The sequence below is a fragment of the Equus quagga genome, chromosome 8 (assembly GCF_021613505.1).
Source record: "Equus quagga isolate Etosha38 chromosome 8, UCLA_HA_Equagga_1.0, whole genome shotgun sequence".
In the NCBI taxonomy this organism is placed as follows: domain Eukaryota; kingdom Metazoa; phylum Chordata; class Mammalia; order Perissodactyla; family Equidae; genus Equus; species Equus quagga.
In genome coordinates this window covers 59,176,653-59,201,350 of record NC_060274.1, presented here as the reverse complement: position 1 = coordinate 59,201,350, position 24,698 = coordinate 59,176,653, and the positions used below count along the sequence as shown (strand labels likewise).

Genomic DNA, 24,698 nt, shown 5'->3' with positions numbered 1-24,698 from the left:
ATTTAAAAATAAACAATACTAACAGTTTAGATGAAGCCATAATAAGAATCTTAAGAGGCTTAGGAAACGTAATGTAGCATTGTAGAATAGATAAATGAACTATAAATTCTGATACTGTAAACTTCATTAATTCAGAATATAATAATTAAAATTTATGAACATTTGATTTATTTTATTTAGAAGAGTTTCTTATTTCATATAAAAAGTAAATTGTATACATATGAATCAATAGAAATATACAACATACTATTAAAATTGTTTTCAAGCATTCTGTTTAAATCTCAAATTTTATTGGATAAGAAATACTACTGAATCTATTTGTAAAAGCAGATAACCCAAAGAAATTTCTTTAGGAAGTACTGTTAGTTTTTTTCGAGTTAAAGACTCTAACCAGGGGCTGGCCCAGTAGCACAGCGGTCAAGTTCGCACGTTCTGCTTTGGCGGCCCAGGGTTCACTGGTTTGGATCCCGGGTGTGTGGACATGGCACTGCTTGACAAGCTATGCTGTGGTAGGCGTCCCACGTATAAAGTAGAGGAAGCTGGGCACGGATGTTAGCTCGGGGCCAGTCTCCCTCAGCAAAAAGAGGAGGATTGGCAGTAGTTAGCTCAGGGCTAATCTTCCTCAAAAAAAATAAAATAAAATAAAATAATATAATCAAATACCATTTCCTTAAAATAGCCTATAAAAATATAAATCTGCTACTAATTTACTTAGTTTTCTTCCAATCACTCAGAATTTATGATAGCAAGTTCTGAAAACTCTGTGAAAAGAACTTTAAACAAAGGGGTGAAAATCCTCATACTTTCTTAATATCTATTACAGATTTCTTTTAAAAAATATGCATCTAATTGCTTCTATTAACAATTATAAACACACTTACCAATGATCTTCCCATGTTTATCACGTTTCACTCCTAGTTCTTCTTCTTCCTTTCTCCACAATTTAATTAAAAGACTAGCAGCTGTCTGGCCTTTCTTCCCTCGCCAAGCATTAACATGAGCCGTAGTTTTGGGATTATCACAAAATTCAACCATTATTCCAAGTATTAGATTACAGAATTTTTTTTGGTTCAACTTATGCAAGGAAACAATAAAGAAAAAAGTTGCAAGAAATATTAAGAATTACTGCCTTAAAAAAAAGGAGAAACATTTGTATTAATCAGTAGGTTTCTTCTAAATGATAGTCTTATAAAACTCAGACTCTAAGTATGATTTGTGACAATCTCCTGTTAAAAGATACCCATTGTAATGAGTACATTTTCAAACATTAGGAATGAAAAAGGATAAAAATAAAAAGATTCAATAAAATTCTGATGTAGTCATAAACATATGTCATGACCAAAACTGTAGTTGATTTGGTTGAGTAGGAAAAAGGGAGATTGTAAAAATAAGTGATGCTCATTTTAAGTGGAGCAAGGTCAACAGCGCTATACATAGGTCACTGTAGTTATAGGATCTTTCCAATTTACATGCTTTATTAAGGTTTGTAAAGACTTATACCAGCTATAACCTCATTGCTAGTAAGAAAACAACTGATGGTAACTGCCAGTGGCAGTCATGTATGAAAATAAATCAAAACGGTGTAATTTTGTATTTTGATAATCAGCATCTTATCAAGCATATTTCCTTTGTTTTGCCCAACTAGTTTTCAGCAAACTAAAATTTAGGGATGTAAAAGCCCATCCAGAGCAATGGCCTCCAGACAGTAATGGTTTCTGTGTGAAATATTTTTTGTTGATTAACAGTTAGAGTATGCTGCTAATAGAATATAGCGAAGGAAACATGTAACCTGAGGTTTGAATTGCAGACATTATCAGTTTCCTCTTTGTTAAACGAAGGATAATATTTCCTGCTTTAGAGAGGCACAGTGAGTTACATAAGGCTGCCTGTCAGATGGTACATTCTCAATAACATTGAACTATTATTAGCAATTGTTATCATTGTGCACTGAATAAATATTTTAGCAGATTGTATTAAGCAGAACCCTCAATCAACTGCTTTTTATTCCTATACTTCACTTTCAAAAGAGGCAAATGTCAAGGGTTGAAGTTGATACAAAAACTTCATTAAAGAATATTTGGAATTTGTAATTAACTTGATTGGTTCAATCCACATTAAGCACAACCTAATAATTATATTCATAATAATATAAAACACATAGCAAAAATATTTGTCAGGAACTATTCTAACTAATGCCTGTAAGTGTGTGTGTATATATCTGCATGTGCACGTGTGCATGCACACACAATCACTTATATAAGCCTCCCAACAGTGCATAAACTAGATACTATTGGTATCTCTTCTTTACAGATGGAGAAATTGATAACAGAGATGTTAAATAACTTGTCCAAGTTACACAGCTAACAAGTATTGGAGGCCTCAGTCAGAGTGATTCCAGCCTATGCTCACAACCACCGTGCTATCAGCTGCTCCTACCAGTCTTCATGCCTTTCCATCAAAGAAACCCTAATGGAGGAGAGTGAACACACGTGAGAAATGTCTTTGAAGTCTTCTATATAATCTTAAATAAAATATAAAATTTAATTATTAAGTATGTACAGTATGTTTTATATAACTCCTTACTTCCAAATCTCTAGTAAAAGCTAGATTCCAGGAAGATGTACCAAATTGATTTTGTGACTTTGAGAATCTCTGACACGTCATGCCTCTACTCAGAGAAACACGGTGAGCCATACATAACTTAGGACTACGTTAACAGAGCTACACTTACATCCTTCTGTATTATGTTCAATCTTCTGAACTTTCCAAGGGTTTCTGGTTATGACTCATTCCTATTTATCAATGTGGGCTATTTTATTTATTTACTTATTTGGTGAGGAAGGTTGGCCCTGAGCTAACATCTGTTGCCAATCTTCCTCTTTTTGCTTGAGGAAGATTGTTGCTGAGCTAACATCTGTGTCAATCTTCCTCTATTTTATGTGGGATACTGCCACAGCGTGGCTTGATGAGTGGTGCTAGGTCCATGCCCAGGATTCCAACCTGTCAACCCTGGAGTGCTGAAGTGGAGAATGCAAGCTTAGTCACTATGCCACCAGGCTTGCCCCGCAAGATGGGTTATTTTTACTATTATTATTTACTTATTTTTCGTTGATAGTGTTTTATATCCAATGATTTTGCTCTGTGATCTCTAGTATCAACTACTTTTCTTTCAGAGAGATGAAAAGATACACATAACTTTAGTACCCTTGCTGCATAAAGCTAGGTTTATTATTCTGTTAATAAAATCAACAATGGGGCAATCACAGGAAGTGATATATCTAGAACTTTGTGTGAGAATATCTCCCAAAGTTTTTCTTTTTTATAAATTTACAATTTTTTGTGTGTGTGTGAGGAAGATTGGCCCTGAGCTAACATCTGTTGCCAACCTTCCTCTTTTTTGTTTCCCTCCCCTAGTTCTACGTCATTCTGGTTCTTCTATGTGGGATGCTGCCACAGCATTGCCTGATGAGTGGTGTGTAGGTCCGCACCCAGGATCTGAACTGGTGAACTCCAGGCTGCAGCAGTGGAGCGTGCGAACTTAACCACTATGCCACTGGGCCGGCCCCCTCTCCCAAAGTTTTACTGAAACAAAATTATACTTTTCCTCCCATATCATCTTGACTATGGACCCACTTAGAATTGAGGCTACTAGGGGGTTACTTTGGGGATAAATGAGGGTCTTTGCCATTCTTCACAGTTGCTAGATGGCAATTGTCTTTCCTGGAAGGCTTAGTGTGCTCACTCCTGCTCGTTCTGTAAAACTGTCCATGACACACTAGATTCTTCACTTTACCTTAAACTATACGCAGTTCTTAAAAAGTGCTCATCTTTACTCCTTCGTCTGATGTGGCCCTTATCTTTTAATACTAAGAGAGGAAGCTAGAAGGTATTAGTAAGTGATATAGTCTAGCACTTTGCAAGCTGTTTATTGAAAAGTTGGTGGGAAAAAAACCCCCTGTAAAACCAATTCTCTGTTGTCATGTGTTTGGGAGCACTGACCTCAGCAAATGAATTTCTTCACTGGAGGAATTTTCAGCGTCTTTAATATGCCAATGCATATTATGAATCTCCAGGAGGGATTTTTGTAAAATAAATATTTGAACACGATTTGGGGGGCACATTTAATCACAGAATAGTCTTCTGTGGTACTGAGTTTGGAAAGGGTTAATAAAGACATATTTATTTTTTGTTTTACAGTTGTTATGATGATACTTACCGCCAATAAATCCAAAAGGAGAAAAATGCCTTCCTTTTCAAGAAAGTAATCCTCTAAAGGATAGCATCCCAAAATGCAGCACCTTTAAATAAAAAGTTAGTCATTTAATAAGGGTTTATTGTTAAACTCAACTTGTGAGTTTATTTCTATCAAAAAAATTTTCAAAGAATATGTTTTCCTTCATTCCCTTAAATCAAGTAGTTAATGTTTTTACTTAAAAAATTGAACTTTGAAGAGACTTTGCCAGTGGCGTTTTATTTCAACTATTTTTAAACCTGATAATATCAATTAATTCGTTTTCATAACTGCCTATTTCTTTTCCATAGATGCAATATTCTCCTTGGCTTTCATGACATTATTTGTAGAGGAGATCTTTCCTCTCGTTGCTCTAGTAACTGTTTCTTCAAGCTTTATCCATTTATTGTCTCTCTTTGACAGTGTTGGCGTGCCTCAAACATTTGATGATTTTTAATTACATGCTATCTTTGCAGTTGAGTTATTTGCTAATGTGCCTGCTGCTTAGGACTGCGCAGCCCACATGGAGTGAGCAATTGAAGTTGCTACCAGGGCTACTTTCACTGTTTTCCTGGGTAAGGGATGGATATGGGCTGAACACATTGCTGCTGCTGCTGCTGCTGGTGCTAAATACTAACAGAGGCTAATCTCCTCTATTTCTTTCAGGCACTGCAAGCCTGCTGGGGTCAACTTCCTATGTCCCTTTCCTATTTAGCATGGCTATTACTTAATTATTTATGGTTCAGTAATAATATGGTAATTATTTAACCTGGCTTTCTCTTGTTTCTGCTGCCTGTTTTGTGATGGTGTTTATGTGTAGTGGGGGTGGTGGTGGTTGGTGCATAAAGGCCATCAGCTTGGCCCCTTCCACTCAGCTGGTTCCAGTTTTACCACCTCTGGGTATGAATCAGGTTTATTCTATTCCCACTTTTGAGGTAGTACTCTGATGCCTACCATGAGCTGCCTTTTACCTCTTTAATCCATAGCAATTTCAGTAACAAAAAATAGAAATCCTAACTTGTTCAGAAATTAGACAATATATTTCTAAATCTCCCAAAGGTCAAAAAGAAAATCACAATGAACACTAGAAAATAATTTGAATTTAATGATAATATTAACTAATATTAATAGAACATATTGAAATTTATGAGCTGTAGCTAAACCTGTGATTAGAGGAGAATTTATAGCCTTAGATAACTATATTAGAGGAAAAGAAAGGTTGAAAATCTTTGATCCTGGCATCCATCTCAAGAAATAGAAAAGGTAAAATTAAGCAAAAGAAAAAAAACCAAATTAATGAAATATAAAATAAAATAGAATCAATAAAGCACACAAATGGATTCTTTGAAAAGACTAATAATATTGATTAATTCCTTGTGAAAGCCATTAAGGGAAAAAGAGAGAGAGAGAGAGAAGGCAGAAATGACTAATACCAGGAAAGAAAAAGAAAGCCTCACTTTATATCCTACAGATATTAAAGATACAAACAACTGTATAACAGTAAGTTTGCAAATTTAGACAAAACAAATGAGTTCCTAGAAAAATACATCTTATCAGAACCTACACAAGAAGTAGAAAATCTTAATAGACATGTATATATATTAAAGAAATGAAATCTATATTTCAGAACCTTTCTACAAAGTAAACTCCAGGCACAGATGACTTAATTGGTGAATTCCACTAATTATGTAAGAAAGATATAAAAAATCTTATACAAATTCTTTCTAGAGAACATAGAAAGAAGGACTACTTCCTAACTTGTTTTACGAGGTCAACATAAACTAGATACTAGAACTTCCTTCAGTTTAAGTTCCTAAAAAAGGAAAAAGAATAGATGCCTGGCATCACAATCCCTGACTTGAAAACATACTACAAAGCTACAGTAATCAAAACAGCATGGTACTGGTACAAAAACAGGTGCACAGATCAATGGAACAGAATTGAAAGCCCAGAAATAAAACCACACATCTATGGACAGCTTATCTTCGACAAAGGAGCTGAGGGCATACAATGGAAAAAAGAAAGTCTTTTCTACAAATGGTGCTGAGAAAACTGGAAAGCCACATGTAAAAGAATGAAAATTGACCATTCTTTTTCACCATTCACCAAAATAAACTCAAAATGGATCAAAGACCTAAAGCTGAGACCTAAAACCATAAGGCTTCTAGAAGAAAATGTAGGCAGTACACTCTTTGACATCAGTATTAAAAGGATCTTTTCGGACACCATGTCTTCTCAGAGAAGGGAAACAATAGAAAGAATAAACAAATGGGACTTCATCAGACTAAAGAGCTTCTTCAAGGCAAAGGAAGACAGGATTGAAACAAAAGAACAACCCACTAACTGGGAAAAACTATTTGTAAGTAATACATCTGACAAAGGCTTAATATCCATAATATATAAAGAACTCACACAACTCAACAACAAAAAATCAAACAACCTGATCAAAAAATGGGCAGGAGACACGAACAGACATTTCTCCAAAGAAGATATACAGATGGCCAATAGGCACATGAAAAGATGTTCATCATCGCTGTGCATCAGGGAAATGCAAATCAAAACTACACTAAGATATCACCTTACACCAATTAGAATGACAAAAATATCTAAATCTAATAGTAACAAATGTTGGAGAGGTTGTGGAGAAAAAGGAACCCTCATACAGCGCTGGTGGGAATGCAAACTCGTGCAGCCACTATGGAAAACAGTATAGAGATTCCTCAAAAAATTAAAAATAGAACTACCATACGATCCAGCTATCCCACTACTGGGTATCTATCCAAAGAACCTGAAATCAGCAATTCCAAAAGTCCCATGCACCTCTATGTTCATTGCAGCATTACTTACAATAGCCAAGACATGGAAGCAACCTAAGTGCCCATCAACAGATGATTGGATAAAGAAGATGTGGTATATATATATACAATGGACTACTACTCAGCCATACAAAAGAACAAAATTGTCCCATTTGCAACAACATGGATGGACCTTGAGGGAATTATGTTAAGTGAAATAAGCCAGATAGAGAAGGACAATCTCTGTATGACTCCACTCATATGAGGAAGTTAAACATGTGGACAAAGAGAAGAGATTAGTGGCTACCAGGGGAAAGGGGGGGTGGGGGGTGAGAACAAAGGGTGAAGTGGTGCACCTACAACACGACTGACAGACAATAATGTACAACTGAAATTTCACAAGATTGTAACCTATCATTAACTCAATAATATATAAAAAAAGAATAGATGCCTGGCATCACCAATTAAACACTGCATTTATTCATTACTTGTTATTTCTACCTTATTTCATATCCAAAGGGATTTCAAGTTTCGTTATAGTAAAAGACACAGATAAATAAAACCATTTATTTATTAATTTTTATCTTAGTATAACTGTGGAATATTAAATAAAGAAGGGATAAAACATCAAGACATTTTCTGCAGTGACCTCTGACTCCCAATATACTGGTAGATAGTAAGGGTGGTATTCATCAATACTCATCTCTGAGTTTTTTACTGTGCTTAATGCAGTGTTCTAGTCAATAACAATTTGCTGTTGAAACTTATGATAGGTTATCATATTATCACTAAATCCCTCTCTTCTCTACAGTAACAAACAAACTAGGTAGCTGATTAGCCCTGCTGCGTATGTGCATCTGGAGGAGAGCTGAGTAGTCTGGATCTCCATAAAAACAGTGAATTTGCTTCTAGAATTTTACAACTAGTTGTAAAACTAGTTACTTGATCTTATGCAAAGTAACATTCAACAGTTTCCCCCCCAACTTTATTGAGGTATAATTAGAATAAAAAAATCAGCATATAATTAATGTACAATTTGGGGAATTTGGACATATGTATAACTTGTGTTAGTATTACCACAATCCAGGTAATAAAAATGTCCATCACCTCTAAAAGTTTCCTGCGCCCCTTTGTGTTTTTTAATTTGTTTTTGTACTAAGCACACTTAAGATGAGATCCACCCACTTAACAAATTTTTAAGTACTCAATACCTTATTGTTAACTACAAGCACTATATTGCATAGATCTTTGGAATTAACTAATCTTGTATAACTGTAACATTATACCCATTGAACAACAACTCTTCGTATCCTCCCTTCCCCATCGTTCTAATGTCTACATACCATTGTCTGCTTCTATACTTTTGACTATTTTAGAGAAATCATGTATGAGATATTCTTCTGTCAATTACTTATTTCACTTAGCATAATGTCTTCCAGGTCCATCCATGTTGTTGCAAATGGTAGGATTTCCTTCTTTTTAAAGACTGGATGATATTCCATTGTATGTATACACCACATTTTCTTTATCCATTCATCTGTTGATGGACATTTGGGTTGTTTCCATATCTTGGCTATTGTGAATAATGCTGCAGTGAATATCGGAGTGCATCTATCTCTTCAAGATCCTGATTTCAATTCTTTGGGATATAAGCCCAGAAGTGGAATTGCTGGATCATATGGTAGCTTTATTTTTAAGTTTTTGAGGAACCTCCATACTATTTTCCATAGTGGCTGCACCATTTTACATTCCCACTAGCAATGTAAAAGCGTTCCGTTTTCTCCACATCCTCAACAACACTTGTAACCTCTTGTTTTTTTGATAGTAACCATCCTGACAGGTATGAGGTGATATCTCATTGTAGTTTTTATTTGCATTTCCCTGATGATTAGTGGTTCCATATAAGTTTCAGGATTGTGTTTTCTATTCTGTAAAAAATATCTTCAGGATTTTTATAGGGATTACTGTGAATCTGTAGGTCACGTTGGGTAGTATTAACATTTAAACAATATTAATTCTTCCAATACGTGAACATGAGAAGTCTTTCCATTTATTTGTTTCTGCTTTAATTTCTTTCATGAGTGTTTTATAGTTTCCAGTATACAAGTCTTTTACCTCCTTGGTTATGTTCATTTCTTAGTATTCTATTCTTTTTGGTACTATTGCAAATGTGATTGTTTCTTGATTTCCTTTTTGGATAGTTTATTATTGCTGTACAGAAATGCAACTGATTTTTGTATGTTGACTGTATCCCACAACTTTACTGAATTCATTTATTGGTTCTAACAGTTTTTTTGGTGGAGTCTTTAGGGTTTTCTACATGTAAGATCATGTCATCTGCAAACATAATTTTACTTCTTCCCTTCTGACTGGGACGCCTTTTATGCCAGGACTTAGAGTATTATGTTGAACAGAAGTGGTGAGAGTGGGCATCCTTGCCTTACTACAGGTCTTAGAGGAAAAGCTTTCAGCTTTTCACCATTGAGTGTGATGTTAGCTGTGGTCTTTTCATATATGGCCTTTATTGTCTTGAAGTAAGTTCCTTCTCTACCTAATTTGTTGAGTTTTTATCATGAAAGGATGTTGAATTTTGTCAAATGCTCATATTAAGATGTTTATGTAATTTTTGTCCCTCATTCCATTAAGTGGTGTATCACACTGATTGATTTGTAAATATTGAAACATTCTTGCATCCCCAGGGATAAATCCCACTTGGTTATGGTGCATGAACCTTTTAAGGCGCTGTTGAATTTGGCTTGCTAATATTTTCTAGAGGATTTTTGCATCCATGTTCATCAGGGATATTAGTCTGTAATTTTCTTTTCTTACGGTGTTTTTTGTCTGGCTTCCGTATCATGGTGATTCTGTTGTCATAAAATGAATTTGGAAGTGTTCCCTCTTCTATTTTTTGGAAGAGTTTAAGAAGGATTGCTATTAATTCTAAGTGTTTGGTAAAATTCACCTGTGAAGCCATCAGGTCCTGGGCTTTTTTTGTTGGAAGGTTTTTGATTATGGATTCAATCTCTTTATTGTTATTGGTCTGTTTGGGCTTTCTATTTCTTCTTGATTCAGTCTTGGTAGGTTGTATGTTTCTAGGAATTTATCCCTTTCTTCTATGTTGTCCAGTGTGTTGGCATATAGTTGTTCATAAGTCCCTTATGATCTTTTAAAAAAATTTTTGTTGTATCTGTTATGATGTCTTCTGTTTATGATTTTATTCAATTATTCTCCCTTTTTTCTTAGTCTAGCTAAAGATTGTTGATTTTGTTATCTTTTCAAAAAACCAACTCTTAGTTCTGTTGATGTTTTTCTATTCTCTATTTTATTCAGCTGCTCTAATCTTTCTTTATTATTACTTTTCTTCTGCTAACTTTGGGCTTAGTTTGTTCTTTGTTTTCTAGTTCCTTGTGGGTGTAAAGTTAGGTTGTCTTTCTTCTTTTTTAATGTAGGCATTTATCACTATAAACTTCCCTCTCGGTATTTTTGGTATATCACATAAGTTTCGGATTGTTGTGTTTTCATTTTAGTTTGTCTTGAGAAATTTTCTAATTTCCCTTTTGTTTGTGTCTTTGACCCATTGGTTGTTCAAGAGTGTATTGTTTAATTTCCATGGATTTGTGAGTTTTCCTGATTTTCTTTTGTTATTGATTTCTAGTTTTATTCCATTGTGGTCAGAAAAGATTTCTGGAATGACTTCCATCTTCTTAAATTTGTTAAAGTTGCGACACTGAATGTGATCTATCCTAGAAAATGTTCCATGAGTGATTGTAAAAAAAACTCTGTATTTCCTCTCAATACTCTACTCTCAACACTTCACTTGTACCACCAAATGTCTAGTATTCCCCACACCAACCAATTCTCCAGTTCTCTGTGGACACCAAATGGGTGTCCTACAATTCAATTCAATTCAATTCTCACACTATCTACCTGGAGTTAGCATTGGATCTCACAGGTTAAGGGCTCAGTCTCATAAGAATGCACTGCTTCCCTCCTCCTACCTTAGACTCCAGTCCAGGTTGTCACCTGTGCTTCTGATCAAATAGCTATAAATCAGAGATTCCACCCCTCCTCAGGATGGAAAATTTGTTAGTGTGGCTCACAGAACTCAGGAAACCAGTTTATTTACTAGATTACTGGTTTATTGTAAAAAGCATACAGCTTGAGAACAGCCACATGGAGGAGATGCACAAGACAGGGAAGGGGCATAAAACCATGCCCTCTCTCAGCACCTCCATGTATTCTCCAACCTGGAAGCTCTCTTGATCTCCTAGTTTAGAATTTTTAAAGAGGCTTCATTATGTAAGGATGACTGATTAAATCATTGGCCATTGGTGATTAAACTCCATCTCCAGCCTCTCTTCCCCTCACCCCAGAGGTTGAGGGTGGGGGTGAAATTTCCAACTCTCTAATCCATCATATGGTTGGTTCCCCTGGCAACCTGCCCCCCATCCTGTGGTTATCTAGGGACTTTCCAAAAATCACCTCATTAACATAAACTCAAATGTGCTTGAAAGAGGCTTCTTATGGATAACAAAGACACTACTTTCATCTTTATTGTTCTGGAGCTATTATAGGAAGTGAGAATAAAAGATAAAATATTATAGCTATTCCCATTGCTCTTACTTATTAGGAAATTCCAAGAATTTTAGGAGCTCTGTAATAGGAATGGACTAAATATATATTTCTTATTATAAACCACATTATCACAGCACTTGAACACAACATGTATCCTTCTGCTATTGGTTGGAATGTTCTTATATGTCTGTTAGGTCCATTTGGTCTATAATCATCAGAGTTTTCTTATAAATGTGTTCCAGTATGGCTCTCATGAATTCTACCCAAATAGAACAAAAGAAATGTGTCAAGGGTTAATGATATATTAAACTCAAATAATTTTCTCCAAGACAAAATTTCATAAATTAATGTTCAGAAAGGCATGTTTTTTACCCTTAGAAAGGCTAAAAAGTTTGGGAAACAATATTGATTAGGAAACACGTAATCAACTGGTCTTCAACTCCTTGAAGAGAAGACGAATGAGGAATTCAACAGTCTTCAATTATATGAAGAATACTGTATGAGTAATGGTAGATGCTTGTGTTTTCCCAGACCAGGCCAAAATGGAATGGGTTCAAGTCGAAAAAACAAGGACTTAAGTTTAGATACAAGAATGGTTGTATATTTGAGTGATGGACAAGACTACTTTCCAAAGGAGACTGGTAAATGTCATTTCTGGACTACTGAAAAGAAAAAGGCATTGAGAGAGTTATCTTTCTGGTGCGGTTTTGAGGGAAGAAAATTGACAGAGAGGTAATTTTCTTGTAGTGTGATTCTATCTAACTTGGGTAGAGTAACACTCACCAAATGCTGTCCAATGTACTAAAAAGAAGTACATTATAGCCTAATCCACTCTGTAACTTCTTGGGGTCTGTTTTCATTACATGAAGAATTATATCCACTCCTTCAGTTCCAAAAATTTCCTAAAAGATTTATTTAAAATTATTTATTAAAATAAATAATCACTTCCTTTTTCATTTCATCCTGTTCCCTGAACTTTTTCTACCAGAAAAATACAACAACATTGTTAGGAAAATAGTACTTTTAATACAATTTTTTTTCAAATTTGTAGTCACTTGTTCTTAGGAATTTAAGACAAATTATTGTAAAGCTAATCATTTTAAGAGAGGTCATCAATCAATATGCCAGCTTCATGTCCTTTTATATATATTTTCCCTTTATTTATCTTTTAAAAAAATAAACTATAAGACTTGTCCCATGATTTTCTTCCCTGTTATAATGAGTATAGTCTAACATCACGTCAGATGAATACCAGCTAGCAACAACTAATTTAAGCAGCTAAAATTCTACCATGGAAGATTTTCTAATGCTCCCAAGGAGAAATAAATATATAAATGTAGATGAAACCTTTAATCGTTTATATGACGTTATTACCAGTTAATGTTTGTCCCTTACCAATTACCTTTCTCATTGCCTTGTTGTTCAGTTCTGGTTCCCAGAAAGCAAGGCTATGAGTATTTTTCCAGAAGAGCACAGGCACAGGTTGGCAGAATATAAGGAGAAGCTGCATCAAAGCTTGGAGCTAAGTATGCATTTACTGTTCTTGTTGCCTCTCCCTAAAATCCCTCTGTTGAAACGTTCATAATTTTTTATTTTTTTCTTTCTAATTTTGTCTCTTGCTATTTAAGTTATCATTTTCTGAGAGTCAGAGTTTGCTATAGAATTTAAAAAGATCAAAGGGAATTAAGCTCCTCTTCTAACGTTTAGTTTTAGATATGAACCTAATTCAAACCCCAAACAGCATTTATAATGGTACAGCCCACTTTGGAAAATTGTTTGCCAGCTTCTTCAAAGTGTACACCTACTTTATGACCCATCACTTGCACTCCTAGGTATTTATTCAAGAGAAACAAAAGCACTATGTCCACAAAAAGACTATTACAAGAATGTTCATTGAAGCTTTATACATAATAGTCCCAAATGTAAACAACTTAAGTGTTTATCATAGGGGAATGGAGAAACAAATTCTGGGATATTCATACAATGAAATACTATTCAGCAATAAAAAGGAATGAACTACTGATACATGTAACAATATACATATATTTCAGAAATATAATTCTGTATGACAGAAACCAGATATGAGAGAGTAAATACTATGTGACTCCATTCATATAAAGTTAAAGAATTGGCAAACTAACTTATGGGGATATAAATCAGGCAGTGGTTGCCTAGAGGCAAGTGGGGGCATGGCTGCTAAAGGGCATGGGAGAATTTTATAGAGAGATAACAATATTCTATATTTTAATTGAGGTATTGGTTAAATGGGTATATATGTTCATCAAAACCTACTGAACTACGTACTTAAGATGTATACACTTTACTGTATATAATTATACTCTAATTATAAAAAAAGAATATTAAATTAAATCTTCACAAGATTAAAAAACACCGACATTTATGGATACTTACTAAGAAAAAGTTCATAGTGTTAGGTGATTGGGACATCTGAGCAAAAGTTTGATTCACAGGCATACATACCTTCCTGGGAACATGATCTTCACAAAGACCAGATAATATAAGTAATATATCAGATTGAATTTCCAAAACAATGGCCTCTTCCTTGTCATTAGACTTGATTATATTTTTAAAGATTCCTTGTATGAAAAAATTTAAAGAATATAAAGTTATTGGACACTGTATTTTTATTTTGATAAACTACTCTTTTGAAATTCCTTCCTATAAAATTTCAGCTAGAGAAACAATTTTAAAAAGGGCTATTTTCATTGCATAGTTACTTCGAAGCTGTAGACAGAAGAAGATAAATGGATTCTTTGGGCTCTCAATACAATCAGGAGCCCCATCTATACAGAATTTCTAGTACAGAATTAATGGAGTGTCATTAAAAGATGCCCTAAGAACCTGATAATTTGCCCAGAAAACAAAACTGTCTAAAAATATACAGAGTTACATAAGGCAGAGATGAGTGCCTTTGCAAACATATGACCAAAATCCCTGATCATAGCTTGCCTCATCTCTTCTCCTCATGGTTAACAGCATCAATTTCAAGCAAAGGTAGAAGATCTCTGTACGTGTTCTATTCCTGTCACTTCTTTCTGCATCCTCTCCTAAGGTCTCCATGAAGGCATCTTCAACAACTTTTGGTAGCAGTATTCCCAAGTTCTTTAAAATCTCTCCCTTGCTTCAAATCAAAATTAGAAAAGACTTTAAAACAGCCACTTACACTGAAGGAATGACATTCATAATGAAATTTTACCTCAGAGAGGAATTTTCCTTTAAGCTTTAAATGAGGAACAAAAGTCATTTTTTCTCTGTTAAAGGGGTCACTGGCATTAGCAGAAAGGTGTGGAGCCATGTTTCAAAGTAAGAGGGCCATGGGAATCACAGCCCATCTCCATTGCTGGCCCTGAGGGGACGTTTCTTGGTCCTGCTGGGATGAATTACAGGTGGGGGATCAGACCCTAGGGGGCTAGTTGAGCATGCTAGAGGCCTAGTGCACAGACAGGCCAGGGAAGAGGGGCCTATGCTCCTTTATCAGGAGCATCTTCCAGGAATCCAGTCCACAGGTCTGCTTCTCCTTTCTAGATTATCTCATTCTTCTTCCCATCTGGGTGCAGGAATGTTACCTTGTCTGTTCTCTGTAACACGCTATGTTAATACTGAATTATTTTCTTCATATTTCAGTGTCCTTCAACTATCTGCTTTTACCTTTTCCTTGTTCCGTTCTAAATCATCTGATATATTTCTTCCAGATTCCTCTTCCTAAAACAGTATTATACATATAATTTTCCTGATCAAAACCACCAATGGCTCCTCATGCCTAAAGAGGATAAAGTTCAAACTCTATTATCTACCTTTCAAAACTCTTTCTAGCTTGGCCCCTGACTAGACAATTAACCTTATCTTATATTACTTGTCTTCATAAAACTCTAAGTGTACTTAAGCTAACTCTGAACACATCATCACGCATATTTTAGCACCATGTCTCTGCTCATGATGTCCCCTTGCTTGAAAGACCATCTCTTTTTTTTTCCTCTTGAAACTAACCTTACCTCACACCCCAACTCAATAAAAGTTCCTGTTAAGATTCCCAGCCTTGAAAACTACCCAAACCTCTTAGTTTCTGTGGTATTTACTCTCTGTATTACTCATTAGGTGCCTTACTGATGGTGCCGGGTAACACACGCTATCTTTCTATGATATTCATCTTTTCTTTTGTTCTCTGCTCTGTACATGTTTGTGATCCCAGTGCCTATGGAAAAGGTGTATAAACATTTACATTTACAATGCAATTACTATTTGTTGAGCACATTACTATTACAGAACCCTCCATTAGATTCAGTAAGAGAAGCTCCCTGCCTCCAAGAACTCACATGATAAAAATCAGTGCTTTTCAAATTAAAGGGAAAGATCTTAAGAAGAGAAGAACCCTTGCTATTTGTTTTCCCTTTTCCCTACCCCACTTATCCTCCAAGGTAAGACTAAGACTTCTTCCTGGACATATGGAGAATTGTGTTTCCTAGACTCCATTCGGTTAGGCTAGGGCCTTAAGACTGAATTCTGTACAATGAAATGTGCATGGAAATGAAAAAATCTACTTTCAGGTATGGTCATCCTAAGTAGACTCATCAAGAAAGTGAATGTTTTTGTCTAGCCCGTTTTCAATATCCTTATTTTCTTACTAGTATTAGTATTAGAAGGCACCATTCCACTCCACTAAAGATGGAGCAGGAGGCACCTTAACTTAACAGATAAAAGAGTTTTTGAGTAGGCATTTGTAATTAATTGACACACAGCAAATTATATCACTTACTCATGAGGCAATCACTGAATATGACTGTAACTAAAATAGCTCTTACTTTTCAAAGTCAGGAAAGGTTAGGACCAGAGGACTATTTATTTTTTAATTAACAAAAGGTAAAAGGCTTTTGTTTAAGGATTCTGAATTTTACACTGAACTCACATGCATGTGTTTTGGGGGATAAGGTGATTTAGCATAGTCAATTCTAAGTTGAAAATCAAGGATATCCTGATATTTCATATCAGAAAAGAATCTCCTGTGTGCATTTCTGTATATACCAGCATACCAGTGTTCTGCTCTGTCAGATTCACTCTTTTAAAATGACTCCAAAAGGTCTGGCCAAAAAGTGATAACATATTACTAGAAGAATGAAACATGACAATAGCCCATTAAAAAAAAGGGAAAGATAATCCTAAATGAAATGGTATCTGAATTGAGTAAACAAATAGTTAAAGGATAAGTTATCACAATGTTTCAGTAAAGACAAACTGATTTATAGCAACAATATGAAACAAAAATCAAGGAAATTTTAGGAGTTTCTCAGCTATAAAGACAAAATAAATTAGTAAAAAAACATTTCAAACAAAATCTGTAATTTATAAATATTCTACTTTCATCAGCATACAAACATGTTGTGTCTTACCCGTCAGTTGCTGGATCGTCCCCTTTTCACACAGATCCTCGTTTATAGTCTCATCTTCAAGGTAGACCATGGCTCTCAAGAGTCTCAAGCTGTAACGCATCTGGGCAAACTTGTTGCCACGGCCACCTGTGCCATGAAAACTGTTCCCATGACTAAAGAAGGCCTCTGCAGAGAAATATTAATAATTTAATTTACATCAAGAAATTTAAAACATAAAACATTTCAAATGAAAACAAAATATATCAGACATCATATATTTATATATATGAGTTTAAACAGATATTAAAATTTTGTCACTTGCTTTAGTTTTTTTAAAAATAAATGTTATCCCTTCCCCCTCCTTCTTCTATTCCCAGAATAAAAATGTGTGCTTTAAAATTTTACTCAAATATATATGTATCTTTTGTAACTTGCTTCTGTTACTCAACATTATGTTTTAAAAATTATTCATTGTCACAAGTAGATCTAGATCATTCATTTTAATTGCTTTCAGTATTCATTTTATAAACAAGTCACAGCTGGTCCATTCACTAGTACAAATTGCTACAATAAACATTCTGACGCCAGTCCTCTTATTCCCACAGAGAAGAGTTTTGTTATGCGACACCAGAATCATATGGGGGATACTCACATTGAATTTTACTAAAGTTGCCAAATTGTTTCCCAAAGTGGTTACATGGCTACAATGTATAAGACGAATAAATTTTCCCAATCTGTTAAATGCGAAGTGGTAGTTCATTGTTATCTTAATGTGCATTAAAAGACTGTCTCTCAAATTTTGTGACTTGGCAGTCCTTATTCTTTGTCTATTTCTTTACTGAGTTATTTCTTTTTTGATATGTAGGAATTCTTTATGAACCTGAATTCTAATCCTTTCTCAGTTATAGGGATAGTAAATGTCTTCTCTCAGTCTGTAGATTATTTTATTCAGATTTTGTTTTACAGACATTTCTAAGTTTTACACTACTTAAATGCATTAATTTTCTCCTGTATGGTTTAAGCTCTTCTGGTCTTTAAAAATCTTTTCCTACTCTGTTATCATAACCATATTTTCCCATGTTTTCTTCTAAGATTTTTACAGTTTAACTTTTCATATTTAGGGCTTTAATTCATTTTGCAGTTATTTTTAACAAGGTGAAAGAATCTAATTTTTATTTTCTCACATGAAAGTCCAACTGCCCCAGCACCATCTTTCTCTCGTTGATTGGCAGTATCATCTCTGATAATGCCAACTTCCCACATATTCCATTCCATTCGTCTATTCCTGGTTTAGTACCATACAATTTTGATTACCATTGCTTTATGATAGGTCTTGATAAACAGCAAGGCAAGTCCTCCTTTGTTCTTTACGATATGCATTCTTTAAAAGGTTCTTTTAGAAGTAGCTTTATGTTTAAAGCTTAAGAAAAAAAAGGTCAAAACACTGTTCTATTATGTATAGGTTACAAAGGTGGGTTCTGGAGCTACACTGCTTGCATTAAATCCTGGCTCTGCCACTTAACTGTATGGCCAGGAATAAGTTATTTAACTTCTCCGACTGAGTTCTACCTATCTGACCAACAGAGATAATGATAGTACCTATATCTCCTAGATTTGTTATGAGCACTAAATGAGTTAATACTTGTAAGGTGTTTAGGCCTACCACATAGTAGGTACTCAATAACTGTTAGCTATCAGTCTTCCTCTCGTTAGGCAGCATTTCCTGTTTTGCCTCATAGTCTTCTGTAAACATAAATAATATAAAGGACACAGAAGAATTATTTTATTTAATGCACAGTAATTTAACAAGACTAAATTTAGTAACTCAGCATATTAGAAACTAGAGAATAAAAAAAAAGCTTACAATTTTTTCCTCCCTCGTGGATAAATGAATGATATTCTCGATCTAATGAAAATACGCTATGCAAAACTGTTTCAAGAGTAAGATTACTGCTAGAAAAGAATGCAGTACTTCTCATTTGCTTTCTAAGAATTATGAGAATTGAAATAAAATCTTTGTGCAAAGTGAGGCTCAGCTAATTTGGTAGACTACATGTGGAGTCATTAATTCTGGCTAGAGATCTAGATTTTAAGCTCCATGAAGGTAGAAATTTTATTTAATTTTGAACATAAATGTATCTTTAGCAACTAAAACAATATCCAGTTCCTGGTCGGCATTCAAAAAATATTTGTTAAATGATTAATTAAAATATTGCTAGGACTTAGTATAATTGTTGGATACGTCTAATAATACAAAAATTTAAATCAGACTACATGAATGATTTCTTTTACTGAGTGGTTTGCATCAACTATAGTTATGACATTTACTAATGTCTGACTTTAAATGAAATCTCAAGTTTCTTTTAAAAACATATAAATACATTAAAATCACAGGAAGCCAGATCTATATTTTTATTTCTCTTTGCTTAATTAATTTCTTTTTCTATACATATATTGAGAGTTCAGTTGAAATATGTAGGCTAGAGTTTTGACAGGAATCTTGAAGGACCACTCACCTTCGCTCTCACACCATTCTAGAAATGCAAGGACTCGGGCATTTCCCTGGTATAGCATATACTCTTCTATTAATAAAGGAGCCAGTGATGACAAAGTGGCAATTGCATGCAATTGCAATTCTTCATATTGTGCTGCAGACCATTCAATTATTTTGTGTTTCTCAGGCTTTTTAACATAAGTAAACAAAGCCAAAAGAACTTTGCCATCAATTAATAGCTATGGGAAAGGGAAAAAAGTACACTGTTAGAAACATAATTAAAATAATTTTATTTAATCTAAGAAAATTATTAAGATTTCCAATTTGATGTTTTATTGATCCTGTCAAAATATTTCCTTCCTAAAGGTCCCAACCTATGTTAAATACCCCCCCCAAAAAAAACAACCCAAAATAAAACAGAAAAACCAAACTCAATAACAACAGTTAGCTATGATCCCCTTTTCTAGGATATGTACTCTCTAGCGGACAATAATATAAAATAAGTATTATTATTTTTTGTTATGCTGTTTTAGTTCTTGCCTAGGAAAAAAACGACAAGAGTAGAACATTTGGGGCAAATAAACTGCTGGCATATCTCTCTTCCCTCTTTTTTTTAAAGGAAACATTTCACAGACTCAATTGTATACTATAAAAAATCAATTTTGTGTGAAGTAATGACTATGGCTAAGTTTTAAGGATGCACAACAGAACTTATACAAATATTCTATCCAATGAATGTCAGTCAGGTCACAAGCCATATTTAATTACACGCCTAGAATTTTAAAATTTTATTGAATCAATGATTTGAGAAAAAATAAAACAAAAATGCATAGCTATTATAATTTGACAATTAATATTATAGCTGATTCTGATTGATATGTACAGGTATTTATGGTTCAGAAGATAGTAACAAATCATACGCTATAGTCTATTCAATTTTCTCTACATTTGGCATTCTTCTATAAAGACTTTTTCACAATAACATCTATGAATTTTTCTAAATTTTGTACTAGTCCCTATGGAAAGAACACAAGATTTAGAAGTGAGAAAACAGGAATAAGAATAACAACTAGTTCTAGCATTGCTATAAGGATTAAGTGGACAAGGTTTTTGAAATACTCTGTGAACTGCAAATAAGAGTACACATATTCACTACTACTATTACTGGCCCACAAAAATATAACGTAAAAAAAATTAGTTGACTCCACTGCTCACATAGTGCTTTAAAAAGCTCACCATAGTCTTTGTGCCATTTGACTCTGTTGTCAAACTAAAGTTGGTTTATAAACTATAGTGTAAATTTTATTTGTCTTTATAGCAATAATTTTAATAGTTATATAATACTCCACTGTAGTAATAAACTATATTTTACTGAAGGATTTTCTATTTGGTATTTCAGAGAATACATGTAGGTTCTATAGAATATGTATTTTTGATAGAAAAAGGTTATAACTGTAAAGACAATTTTTCTTTTTCTGAGCATTTTTCGTATATATATTCCTCAAAGTAGCAGTACCAAGAAAATTCCGAGCTCTTTTAAGCCTCATAACAATTCCACGAGGTAGATGTTATCGCCATTTTGAAGCTGAGATACCTGAGATTTAGAGAAACTAAACAGTCTATTCAAGATCACATAGCTAGAAGGTGACAGCACTGGATTCCACCTGACCAAAGCCTTAATCACTATACTATACCACCCTTATGTTATCATTAACGACGTGGATAGAATGACTTCCCACTTCTGTTCCAAGGAAACCCCTTGGAGCTTGAAAGAGTTTTAGGACTAAAATGAAATTTCCCTTAATGCAGCAAATAACTAAACTAATGGAATTGTTCATAGATTGTTTTCTATCGCTTTATAGTTTATAAAGCCTTCCTCTCAATCTCACAATAGCCCTGGGAGCAGGGCAGAAGTATTATAACTTTCCTCTTACAGAGGAGGAACTGAGCCTCAGAAAGCTTAGGTGATTTTGCCAAGGCCACATAGCTAGTAGGTGATAAGACAGAAATGAAATTCACTTCCACTCTTCTTCAAATTACATCATGTTGTTATGCAGGATATAAAGTATTAATAACAATTCATGGATAATAACAAAAAAATGTAAATAGGTTTGTGTGGAAAAAAAGTAGGTTCCTAAGGGCTTGAAACTGGCAGCACAGAGGTGAGCAGCTTTCTCCAGCATTAACTCATCCCTTGTGACTGTGGCCAGAGACAGACTAGCGGGCTGGATGAGCCTATCTGGATCTTCCTGCATTTTACGTTCTATTATTTAGGAGATCTAAATACATAAATACATCCCTAAGGTTCTCCTGCTTTTCTTTGGTTTATGTGGTTTAAATTTAGGTAAGTTCACTGTTTATTAACAGATAAGCAAAGAATATTTTGAAAAGGTGAAATTCTGGCCAATAAGAGCTTGCTACTTTCTATGGTAGACATATGGGTCGACGAAAGATTTTCAGTCATGACTTAAAAAAAGTTATTCTACAAAGTAAGACAATTTTAATTTTTGTTTTGATTACTCTTTACCTGTACAGTAGGTAAATCTTTACTTAAGATCACGATTATATTGAATAGCAATTTCTTCAACTCAAAATCTTCATAGCAATTAGAAAGTTTAAGACCTTTGACCAAAGGATTTTGACTTTTAACTGTGAGGGGAAATAAAAGAAAGCATAAAATAAAAGCTAAAATGATGTATAAGCCTCATCGAGATAACCATAGGTTGAAAGTTTCATGGTTTTTACCTTCATTAAAGGTTGCAAATAGTATCAAATCCCTGGTAAAGCCAGATTCCTAATATAGATACACAAAACAAAAGGATGAATTAAGTAGATGGAAATTAAGTTACAGATGCCCATATTTACCTAATATTTAAGTATCTTATCAGATTCCCCTTGTCATTGAATAATAACAATAGGAAGGGATGAAAGCAAGAAATAAAAGCATACAGCCAGATTAACTTGTAATTTATTTAATACTAAACTTACTTCTGTAGGTTCTAAGAAATATTTTACATTATTCTATAAATATTTTACAGGATGCTGTTTAAAATTTGGTAAGAACCCCAAATGTATCAAGACCACAAGTTACTTACGTAATTCATTATCTATACTTTCAAGTGACAAAATAAGGGAGGAAAATACAAATATTTTCAACAGCTTTTCTTCTTAAACACCCCTGCTCTGCACTCTGATCCCAACCACTCTCATTATGTCAAAGGTTTGGCCAAGAGATAACAAAATCATTCCTACTTAACGTGAAAAGCCCCGAAGAATGACCAGAATTGCAAACATTTCAGCATGAGGGAATGCATTCCTGACAGGGATATCTTAGTTGGACTCATATCACCAGGAAGGAAAGAAACACATCATAAATGGTAAATATATAAGTAGATTAAAAAATAAAGAGGATCTCAAGTTTACAAAAGGATGCAAAGAAGACTTGGCAGAGTGTAAGTATACTGGTGACAATCACGACATTACAAGTACATAAATGTTATAAGATAGTGTAAGACTCCCTTCCCCAACACGCAACACTTCCACAATTAAAAAGAATACAATTTGATTCATACTTACAATCATTGGTGCTCCAGGATTTTGAGCTATAATTGTAGTGATCACTAATATGTCGTTTCTAAGCTGACGATCATAATGACTAAAACTTCTCATAAACAGATTTTTAAATACTTCCTTCAAAGTCCTAGAAAGTAAAATCATATCTTTAAAACTACATTTCTATGGAAATACTACTTTTGCCTATCAACAAAATCTCCCTTTTTATATTATACTATTCATTTCAAAGTATTTCTAATCTTTTCTACATTTCCAAATGTGCTCTAATTCACTGTGTACCAGATAAGAATATATCTCCTTAGAAAGGCTTAACAGGCCTTTCATGTTATGGTCCCTGCAAACATGGTTAGCTTCATCTCTCACTACTCTACCCTGTACTTCCTGCTCTTACCATATTGAATTTCTTTCAGTTTTTTGATTTTGCTCAATTCTATGTTCATTTCTGTTCCTCTGTCTAGGATCTCTCTCCATGTAAAACTCTTCTGTGTTGCCAATTTGGATTTATCATTCAGACACCAGACAGGGTTCCTTAGGAAGCATTTTAACTCTCCAAGTCTGGGTCAGGTTCTCTGGACAACGGGCATTTGTTGCTTTGCCTCCTAGGACCAACTTGCCCTTCTTAGAATAACAGTACCGGGGGCCAGCCCAGTGGCACAGCGGTTAAGTGTGCATGTTCCGGTTTGGCAGCCCCAGGTTCGCCGGTTTGGATCCCGGGTGCAGACATGGCACCGTTTGGCAAGCCACGCAGTGGCAGGCGTCCCACATCTAAAGTAGAGGAAGATGGGCACGGATGTTAGCTCAGGGACAGTGCTCCTCAGCAAAAAGAGGAGGATTGGCAGCAGATGTTAGGTCAGGGCAGATCTTCCTCAAAAAAAAAAAGAAGAACAGTACCCTTATTTTTATTTAGGCACTCACTCTTTCCCCACTTTTGGTCTTGTGAAGCTACCTTCAACTTCCTTTTAGCCAGTCAGAGTATCCCTTCTCTCTACCATTAGTATTTCACTCTGGAATGGGCATATAGCCAACACCAGACCACTTAGGGCCATCAGAAACTCAATTCGGAGAATTTTCTTTGAGCTTTCAGAACAGCAAGTCTTTTCTGCTTGATTTGGGATTGTGATGATGTGAACCTAGACTTCTTAGGTCTCACTATGTAGAGCTTGTGAATAAAGACAACACAGTGGAAGACAGTGCAGAGAGATGAAGAGAGCCCAAGTCCTGATAGTTACTGAGCCTTGAAAACAGCCGTACATTCTGGTTACACGAGCCCATGAATTTCCTTGACGGTTTAAATCAGTTGGGTTGGATGTTCAGTCACGTGCAAATGGAAATGTTCTGATTGCCTCTCTTCTGGAGAACACAATGCACCTTGTGATAATCTCTTTCATAACATTTAATATGCTCTCTTTTAGTTGCCTATTTACTTGTCCATCTCTCCTAACAACGCAAATTCCATGAAAGCAGAGATCATGTCTCCATTGTTTTCACTTGTATTCTATGGCCTAGTACTGAACTTGGCACAGAGAAGACAATAATTATTTGATGAATAAATGAATAAGTAACTTAAAGGCTCACTCATATTTTATTGCTGATGCTTACTGTGGTATCTGGAAGACAGTAAATTTCCAAAAATGGATTTTTTGAGA

At 34.7% G+C, this 24,698-nt stretch overlaps 1 protein-coding gene across 7 annotated transcripts in view; it reads right to left on the bottom strand.

Moving 5' to 3' along the window:
- The window catches only part of CFAP69 (cilia and flagella associated protein 69), a 58,486-nt gene that overhangs the window by 14,869 nt on the left and 18,919 nt on the right, over positions 1-24,698 (bottom strand). For all 7 annotated transcript variants that reach the window (XM_046670562.1, XM_046670560.1, XM_046670561.1 and 4 more), the window contains 9 exons: positions 23,056-23,179; positions 22,225-22,273; positions 22,007-22,128; positions 19,502-19,718; positions 17,007-17,171; positions 14,083-14,198; positions 12,385-12,503; positions 4,217-4,298; positions 882-1,074 (listed from right to left, as the gene is read on the bottom strand). In XM_046670562.1, coding sequence (XP_046526518.1) covers positions 882-1,074; positions 4,217-4,298; positions 12,385-12,503; positions 14,083-14,198; positions 17,007-17,171; positions 19,502-19,718; positions 22,007-22,128; positions 22,225-22,273; positions 23,056-23,179 — 1,187 coding nt within the window. The remainder of the gene's footprint in view (positions 1-881; positions 1,075-4,216; positions 4,299-12,384; positions 12,504-14,082; positions 14,199-17,006; positions 17,172-19,501; positions 19,719-22,006; positions 22,129-22,224; positions 22,274-23,055; positions 23,180-24,698) is intronic.